The sequence below is a fragment of the Tupaia chinensis genome, unplaced genomic scaffold, assembly GCF_000334495.1.
Source record: "Tupaia chinensis unplaced genomic scaffold, TupChi_1.0 Scaffold138921_1, whole genome shotgun sequence".
NCBI classification, from domain to species: domain Eukaryota; kingdom Metazoa; phylum Chordata; class Mammalia; order Scandentia; family Tupaiidae; genus Tupaia; species Tupaia belangeri.
Genome location: NW_006198812.1, coordinates 315601 through 325545, shown reverse-complemented (window position 1 = coordinate 325545; position 9945 = coordinate 315601). Strand labels below are relative to the sequence as shown.

Genomic DNA, 9945 nt, shown 5'->3' with positions numbered 1-9945 from the left:
AATAATCCAACACATTTAGAGAATAATGTTATTTTCTACTACATTTCTCAATCCTTTTACAAGTTAATTTACCAAATCAGACTCTCTAAGTAAACATTTTCTTGCCTATAATATTAATAGCATTAATTACTAAAATTTCCAGGTGCCTCCTTTCCGACTTTGGGCCCCAGCAGCAATGACTCTCAGTCAATGCTGCCCCAGCTCCCGAGGAAATGGCAGCAGAGGGCTACCTCTAGCTCTGGCCTATATCAGGCCATCAATTTTTTAGTACTGGAAGGAGATCAAAATTGCTTTTAGGTAGTATTTTTTTTTTTTTTTTTAACAATTTTTGCTATAGGTCACATATGGTTGCCAGAGACAGACAGAAATGGGGGGCTGGGAAACAGGGGGAATGAGAAAGCATCTCCCAGGGGAAATGGCCATGCCACAGTCTCTTCTCCTCCACTCTCCTCTTGGGATTTTCAGCACATGCACATATGCAACCAGTGTGATTTTCAGGCCAACAGGTCTAGGACTGGAACCATGGTCAGCCACGTAGGAATCCAGAACCACACACCACCACCTGGTGGTCCCATGAACTTTAAATTATTTTAGAAGAATTATTTAATCTTATTTATTACTATTTAAGAGAATTATTTGGGACCAGCAGTTAGCATAATGGCTATGTCACTGGACTCCTATGGAGTTGACCGAGGTTCAAGTCCCGGACCCGGTGGCTTAAACTCATGCCAGGTACGTGTGCATGCATGCCCAAGATCTCCAGAGGAGAGTGGAGAAGGAACTGTGGTGTGGCCATACCCCCTGGGGGGTGATTTCTCGCTTTCTGTTTCTCTGTCTCTCTGTGTCTTTCTGGCGAGTGCACGCGCCCTATAGCAAAAACCTCTTCAAAAAAAAAAGGGGGGGGGAATTATTTAATTTTATTTATTCATTCATTTATCTTAGTTTGACCAGAGAAAGACAGAAACACAGAGAGAAGGAAAGTGAGAAAGCAAGCCACCAGGTCCAGAATTTGAACCATGGTTGGCCATGTGGTAATGTCCAGTGCCTTAACCACCACCCACCTGCTAGTCCCTTATTATTATTTTTTAATTTGATCAGAGGGAGAGACGGAAATTGAGAAAGCAAGCTGCCAGGTCCAGGACTCAAACTGTGGCCAGCACTTTAACAACCACATCACCTGCTGGCCCCAGTGAACTTTTAAATTTTTATATAATTTTAAGTTATAAATCATTTTATAAGATTTCTACTTTTCTTTTATCATTTATACAGTATGTATAAAATTAACTCTTTGAGGCAAAATTTTCGGCTTTAAAGTAGAATTTTTTGAATGGTGTCATTGAGGGGCCAGTAGGTGGTGTGGTGGATTCCCACATGGCTGGCTGTGTTTCGAGTCCTGGACCTGGTGGCTTGCTTTCTTACTTTCTCGCTATCTCTCTAGGCAATTTAAAATAAATAAATAAATGAAATGAAATAATAATTCTTTAAAAATGAAAAACAGAAACAATCATATTGAGTTAGGGGCCATAAGTGGCATGGTGGTTAAGATGCTAGACTCCCATGCGGCCCATGACAGCTTAAGTCCCAGACCAGGTGGCTTATACCTCACAGCAGGCAGATGTGCCCAAAATCCAAGAGGAGAACAGAGAAGAAAGGATTGTGGCATGGCAATCTCCCTCCTCAGGAGGTAATGTTTCATTTTTCCTCTTATTGTCTCTTTCTAGCAAGCACATGTGCCCTATGACAACACCAGAAAAAAGAAAAAAGAAAAAAGAAAACTATACTGGGTGATAAAAACAAATGACAACACATTGCTCTTAATTTCCATAAAATTAAACATTAAATGTCTCAACATTTAATCTTTTCACAGCTTTTCAAACAATTACTTTATCACAGCAGAAAGTATAAAGGCTTTAGAAAGTATATCAACAGAACAAAGTCTGAGTCTGAGCTTGATAAATAAATACATCTGGAATAGTAAATACTGTGTGGAAATAGTTCATACAAGTCATTTCAGCTCCATTTGGTTCAATGAAGATTTATGAAATCCCAGGTATTGTGCCGAGAGTACAAAGAGAAATGAGACATATCCGCCCTGGAGAAGGCTATAATGTGGTTGGGGAGAGAAGCATACACATAGATTACTTCAATTTAATAACAGCAAGTGCTAAAAGAGTCATTTCCAGTAACAGTTAGAAACAAGATTAGAGAATAAGGAAGGGGTCAAGATAAAGAAAATACAACAGAGGGCACTGCACCAGGATCACTAATTTGGATCCAAATTCCTAAACTGAAAACTCTATGCAACTCTATGATAAGCAGTGGTTCACCTAATCTAAGCAAAATGTGATGATTCTTAGTACCTATACAGAGAGGATAATGAGAAATCAAAAGTATTAAAATAAACGTTCACATTCTGAAACATTACTAGTACATAGTGAAGCAACATATGCAGTAACAAAGTAGTCACTGAAACTATATCAATTCATAAAGGAAGGGAATAGCTGTCCTGACTCTTAGTGTGAAGTATGAAATACTGTGTGTTAGAGGAAATTATTTGGTATGACATCCAAAAAAGCACTCTTTTCATTCAATAACATTTTTACCTGAAAATTTTAAAAATTAATATGACTCACAACCAGAAGATGGAACAATGGTTTCGTCGCTGGACTCCACGTAGTTGACCATGGTTTGAGCCCCAGATCTGGCAGTTTAAAACTCACACAGGGTACATAGGCTCACATGCCCAAGATTCCAGGAGGAGAATGGAGGAGAAGGGATTGTGGCATAATGATCCCTCCTAAGAGGTGATTTCTTGCTTTCCTTCTCTTTGTCTGTCTGTCTCTCTCCAGTAAGTGTTTGCACAGCAAGTGCATGCAGCCTGTAGCACATTAAAATAAATGACCCAGGATTCCAAGCAATGGTAAGCACAATTCATTGATGAAATGTTCATTTTCCTCTTTGATCAAGAAGCCTATTACAGATAGAATTTGGCTAGATAATACTTAGTGTGAACTAGCTCACATCTCTTGAATATCAAAATTAGACTTTATTGAAATTTTTACATTTAAATTATTTTAAACTGCTACATGTAAAAAAATTAGATTAAAATTTTCTCTGGCCATCTAATCTATAAGATCCAAAGTGCATGTCAACCTTCTCTGTGTATTTTTCTTTAAATTAATAGCACTTATGTAGCTATTTCATTTCTTCATAACATATACACATGACTCCCATATTTTAGATTTGCATATTTAACACATTTAGTTAGTAGTCAATAGTTAACAATAATTTTATTTCTACATAGCTCTCAATATTGAGATAATTTCTAAGGTCAGTGTTTTTTTTTTTTTTTTTTTTTCCCTTACTAGAGAATGTGTGCACTTGCCAGAAAGAAAGAGAGAAATGGGGGAACCAGCAGTTAGCATAATGGCTATGTCGCTGGACTCCCATATAGTCGACCGCGGTTCGTGTCCCAGACCCGGTGGCTTAAAATTCACGCCGGGCGCGTGTGCGTACGTGCCCAAGATCCCGAGAGGAGAATGGAGAAGGGATTGTGGCGTGACCATCCCCACTGGGGGGTGATTTCTTGCTTTCTGTCTCTATGTCTCTCTCTGTCTGTCTGGCGACTGCACGTGCCCTATAGCGAAAACTTCTCAAAAAAAAAAAAAAAAAAGAGAGAGAGAGAGAGAAATGGGGGGACCGAGAAATGGAGGGACCAGCAGTTGGTGTGATGGCTATATCGCTGGACTCTCAGGTAGTCAACCGCGGTTTCAGTCCCAGACCCAGTGGCTTAAACTCACACTAGGCGTGTGTGCTTGTGTGCCCAAAATTCCGAGAGGAGAACGGAGAAGGGACTGCGGCAAGGCCATCGCCCCGGGGGGTGATTTTTCACTTTCTGTTTCTCTGTCTCTCTCTGTCTTTCTGGCGAGCATGCGTGCCCTATAGCAAAAACTCTCCAAAAACAAAAACGAAAACAGAGAAATGGAGTGACAGGAGAGGAGAAACAGAGAAACAGAGGTGAGAGAGAGGAGAATGCTTACATCACAACCCCTTCTGTCTTTTCCTCCTTTAAGGATTTTTGGGCACCCACATACACACATACTCGGTGTGTTTGTCAAGCCACCAGGTCCAGGGCTTGAACCATAGGGTCAACAATGTGGAATTAGCTGTCTTAACCAATAGGCCACAGAGCTAGCCCTAGGATCAGTTTTTAACAGAAGCAAGATAAAAGTGAGAACAGGGCCCAGCAGGTGGTGTGGTGGTTAAGGGCGCCAGACTCTCACATGGCCGACCATGGTTCAAGTCCTGGACCTGGCAGCTTGCTTTCGTACTTTCCTTCTCTCTCTCTCTGTCCCTCTTTGGTCAAACTTAAATAAATAATTAAAGTTAAATAAAATAATTCTTTTTAAAAAAGGCGAGAACAGTCATTCTTTGTCTCAGATCTGTTTGCTTTTTAAACTACATGGTCATTTTTAATTTCTTGATTACAAAGACACTGTTTGCCCATTGCTGACTATTCACAGACCATGGACCACTATTTATTCTGAAGTAGAATCCACCCATAAAGGTAAGCAGGACAAGAGTAGAGGGGAAATATTTTAGAATCACCTGGAGGATTTTTCTAAAATGTACCCTGTCATCGCAATCACTGAAGGCCAATCCTTGTGAGATGTGTTGTATAGCTAACGAGACTGCAATCAAGGTTTAGCTAGGACTGAATTTAGAAGCTACTCTCAGAAGTCCTGCTAAAAAGAATCTGAGGAGGAGTAGTAAGGCCAAACATACAGGGCTTCTAAAGACACTTATGTCCAGAGGCTCAGACTGTCAGCTAGACCTGTAGCAAGAAACCAAAGGAAGGAAATTATTTCCATCACATCTATGTGTAAGTAGTGCACGTTCAATTGCTTACCTCCAATATTCTGAATTATTATAGTGCCTGCCACCACCACCTATAAAAGAACAGATATATTCAGGAGATAAAAGTGTAAATAATATAAGAGAATCAGCATTTTATTTAAATGTAATAATTATTACTAAAAATCAAATGCAGACGCCTTAAGTGAAATGGAAAGAAATTTTGCCAACCATGTGTAATATATAAAGTTAATAATCATCTTATTAATACCTTTTCTTTAGTAATTCCATAGTTACCATAAAGAACATTTTTGAATGCTTTGGGTATTTTTCTTGGCAGCCATTTTAGGAGAGTTAAAAGTATTAAGAGCTAGTAAACAGTTACTTTCAAAGTATAAAAGATTGGCCCAGCAGGTGGCATGGAGGTTAAGGCAGCTGGGTGTCACATGGCCAACAGCACAGTATGAATCCTGGACTCTAAAGCTAGAAAATCACGCTGGCACCAGTAGATGACGTAAAAGATGACAAAAAAAGAAATGGTGTAGTCTGAGTATATCAGATTGGCATACACCAAGCCTCTGCATATCCCAGTTCCAGGGGTTAATAATGTCTAGAGCAGAAAACTCTAGAGCCCAAACATTCTCAGACTCTGAAAATGCAGGCAAAATGTTTCAAACTCAGTAATGTGAAGAAAGCTGAGTACAGAACAATAGGAAGAGTCAAGGACTACAGTATTTTGGAGAACTCCTCACCGTTCAAATGGGGCAGCTGCTGCTCAGCTCTGACCAATAGATGGCACAGAGCAATGTGGATCCATGTAGGAGGATCTTCTGATTAAAAAAAAAAAAAATCCAAACTTTCATGACTCTTAGCTGGTAACCAGTTCAAAACCAAAAATATTTGAGCCAAACAAAATATGCCTGAGGACTAAACTGCAGGCTTGCTAGCTTATTATCTTTGATTACAGTCTTGAGAAGCTCAGTGCAGCACTTTGTCCTTTCTTGGTAGTGGGATGTTCTCAGAGCATATAGCTAAACACTGTGCTTCCACTGGCCTTTTAATCACTCAGATCTTGGTGGGTCGATTGGGGTTGACCAGCCTTACATTACAGCATCATCACAGTTTCACAGACTGGGTAGAGATCACCCTTCAGATTCGTTTCCCCTTGAAACTCCATCAGTGACACAGCATCTGCCTGTACTGGAAATGATCCAAGTTATGGAATCTAGTAGCCCAAGTGTCTGTAGAGGAGGGTTAATGTCAATGTGGCAAAGAGTATGGAGATGTGGTGATCGCCACCCCAAAGTATTCCAGAAAAAAATTTCACACTTAAAACCCACTTAAAAATTAGTTCCAAAATGTCAATTATTTTGTGAAAAGACTATTTTGAACTGTAATACACTATCTTTGGTGTAAATGACATGCAATATCAGTCAGACATAACATTTGGATTATTTTTTTCTATTATTACAAAAAGGGAACCAGCAGGTGGCATAGTGGTTAGGACTGCTGTACTCCAACATGGCCCACTGTGGTTTAAGTCCCAGACCTCGTGATTCGCTTTCTCACTTTCCCTCACTCTCTCTCTTACTCTGTCCCTCTCTGGTCAAATTTTAAAAATAATAATGGGGGGATCAGCAGTTGGCGTAATGGCTATGTCACTGGACTCCCATGTAGTCGACCACGGTTCGAGGCTTGAACCTGGTGGCTTAAACTCACACCAGGCACATGTGTGTGTGTGCCCAAGATTCCGAGAGGAGAATGGAGGAGAAGGGATTGTACCATGGCCATCACCCCTAGGGGGTGATTTCTCGCTTTCTGTCTGTCTGTCTGTCTCTGTCTTTCTGGTGAGCACACATGCCCTAGAGCAAAAACCTCTCAGTGCCTAGCACAGTGCATGGCACATCTGCTCAATAAATATGTTTGGTAAAAAAGTAGATCAACTTATAGACAATCTATAAAAAAAGCTTTCTTGGGGCTGACTCTCTGGTCCAACCATAATGTGCTGTTCAAGAAAAGCCAGATCCCACATGGAACATGCTGTTTGAAGCCCCAGCCCAGTTAACTGGAAACACACCAGGCATGCACATGAGTGGCCAAGATCTCACAGGCCAGAGGATTCCAGCAAGGGGACTGCAGTGTAACCACATACGGAGGCATTCCTCTCTGTTTATTTCTCACATGTGTGTGCATGCACTCTGTCATGAGTAAAGAAAAATATTTTTTAAATCTTCCTTAAAAAGTGCAAAAATTTTAAAAGTATTTCCTTGATTCTCAAAGCAATATTACTATATGTCATAATCATATTATAAATGGGCAGAAGAAGTAGAAAAGTTTTAATCCAACTATGGAAGTGGGGAGAAATATAAACAATTACTCCTCTTCATTCAGAATATGCTCTGCTTAGTGTAGCTGCCTATGTGGAATTGGAATGTATATATTAAAATAATCTAGAAATTATAGTTGTAGGAAAAGATGATCAACAACCCATACTCCTAGACTCTGCTGCTGTACGAGGGATGCAGGAAATACTATTTTAAGATGACAGTGTTGTCACTGATGCTACTTAAAGAGTGGTATTTATGATAATAATAAACTAATTAGAGACTTCTCTTATACAGATCACATTTTCCTCCTTTGTTTAACTATTAGAGATGTAAGAAATTAATCACAGATTCCATGGATCACCCTGTTCTCTAGGAAAAATAACTGTTAGAAGGAATAATTCATAAACCCCTTCACCCTAAAGTAACATATTCTTGGGACCAGCAGATGGCGTAATGGTTATGTCACTGGACTCCCACAGTCGACCATGGTTCAAATCCTGGACCCAGCAGCTTAAACTCACACCAGGTGTGCATGTATGTGTGCCCCAAATTCCGAGAGGACAATGGAGGAGAAGGGATTTTGGTGTGGCCGTCTCCACTGGGGGGTGATTTCTCACTTTCTGTCTCTTTCTCTGGTGAACACACATGCCCTATGGCAAAACTCTCTCTTTAAAAAAATAAAGTAACATATTCTCTGTTTTGTTCAAGTTTCAGATTATTAAGGTTCAAGCCAAGAAGCTACACAGTGTGTGACTTAATCATTTCCTTTATGATGCTTTGAGTAGCCAGAAACTTAAGTTCTTCTTCTCTTTTTTTTTTTTTTTTTTTTGAGAGGTTTTCGCTATAGGGCACGTGCGCTCGCCAGACAGAGAGAAACAAAGAGATAAAAAGCGAGAAATCACCGCCCCCCCCCCAGGGGGGATGGCCACGCCGCAATCCCTTCTCCTCCATTCTCCTCTCGGGATCTTGGGCACACACGCACACACGCCTGGCATGAGTTCTAAGCCACCAGGTCCGGGACATGAACCCCGGTCGACTACGTGGGAATCCAGCGACATAGCCATTACACTAACTACTGGTTCCCAGAAACTTAAGTTCTTGTATAAGGAGCAAAATTTAGAAATGAAACTACTATTAGAAAAGATAATAAGACATATCCAAGGGATGTCATCTGCACATAAAAGGATTTTCTATAGGAGTGAACATAGTTAATGTACTAGGAGCAGTCACTATAGATCTACAGAAGACAATCTTGATTTAAGCAACACTGTGGGCTTAAGTCGAGAATTCATTATGTTCCAGGCAGGCCTAAACAGGCTGTAGCACAGCTTACATGTTCAATAAATAAAAGATGAGTCCTACAGAAATCTAGAAAAATTAAACAATAAAAAAATTTCCTTCAAAAACAAAGTTAATTGGAATTTAAATACAGGGTATTCTCCTGATTTTTTAGCTATGCTTTTCCTCTAATAATCTTAGAAGTTAAGTCTTTTACAAATATAGTATTATTTTAGAGTAAAAACAAAACCAAAAAATGATGAACATGTGAGGTAATCCATTTGTTAACTAGTTCAATCTAGCCCTTCCACAATGTAAACATATTTCAAAACAACATGTTGTACAAGATAAATTATATGATTTTTGTCAATTAAAAAATAATTACACAAACAAAAATCCCCACCAAAAGATTTACAAACAAAAAGAAAAGTTTTTCTGGAACCAAAATGAATGTGGGTTTTAGAAGTATGGTAGCTCTTAAGGAAAAAAAAAATACTATAGCACTAATAGTAATGTTTAACTTTTGATCTTGTAGAAAAAGACACTATTTCCCCTATCTCTTAAGTCACTAACTTTATATAATTGTTGACAAATAGGTGCCTTTCTCTAGTCTTTAATCTCCTTTATAAATGAGGATACAGGTAATCTTATAGCACTGCTAAACTCTTAAATGACATCTAATTATTGGTTTCTAAATTGCCATGGTATAATTTTAATTCTATACTGCTTTCTTCTCCTGACTTTATGAGGATTTACTCAGAGAATATAATCAAAATTAATGGGCCAGTCCAATGGCATGGTGGTTAAGGCAGCTGGATACCACATGCCAAGTGCATATAGTTTGAATCCTGGAACCAGCAGCTTGAAAAAACACATTAGGCACATGTATGTGCATGCCCAAAATACTGAGAAGAGAGGGCACTGTGGTGTGGCCATGCCCCCTCAGGTGGGGTTGCTTTCTCACCCTCCCCATCTCTATCTCTGGTTAGTATGCATGCCCTATAGCAAGAATTTATTTTTTAAGAATTATTTTATTTAACTTGATATATTTATGTATTTATTTTTAAAATTTGATCAGAGAGGGACAGAGAGAGAAAGAGAGAAAGGAAAGCAAGCCACCAGGTTTGGGGCTTGAACCGTGGTCGGCCATGTGAGTCCAGCACCCTCAACCACCACGTCACCTGTTGACCCTGCAAGAATTTATTTTTAATTTACTAAGAGAAACTTAAAAAAAGGTATTGTTACTATTTCAAAATTCTCCAATCATAGGTCCTCATTAGGATAAAATATACTGAAATATTTCATTATTATATTAAGTTTATTGATGCATTTTTAGAAAGGGAACCTGGAGAGATTTCTTCCTGCGCACATTAGTCTGTATTTTCTCACATTAGTTTCCTTTTATTCCCCAAATGTTTTTCTTTTTTATATATTTGTGTCTTTTAGCTTGAAACAGAAGGAATAAAATGTCCCCTCCTTTTTAAAA

The 9945-nt window shown here is 39.1% G+C and overlaps 1 protein-coding gene across 1 annotated transcript in view; it reads right to left on the bottom strand.

The window, feature by feature from the left end:
* Nucleotides 1-9945, bottom strand: part of SLC38A6 (solute carrier family 38 member 6) — a 64659-nt gene that overhangs the window by 34644 nt on the left and 20070 nt on the right. Inside the window, exon 5 of the mRNA XM_006161768.3 lies at nt 4910-4949. Within this exon, the coding sequence (XP_006161830.2) occupies nt 4910-4949 (40 nt within the window). The remainder of the gene's footprint in view (nt 1-4909; nt 4950-9945) is intronic.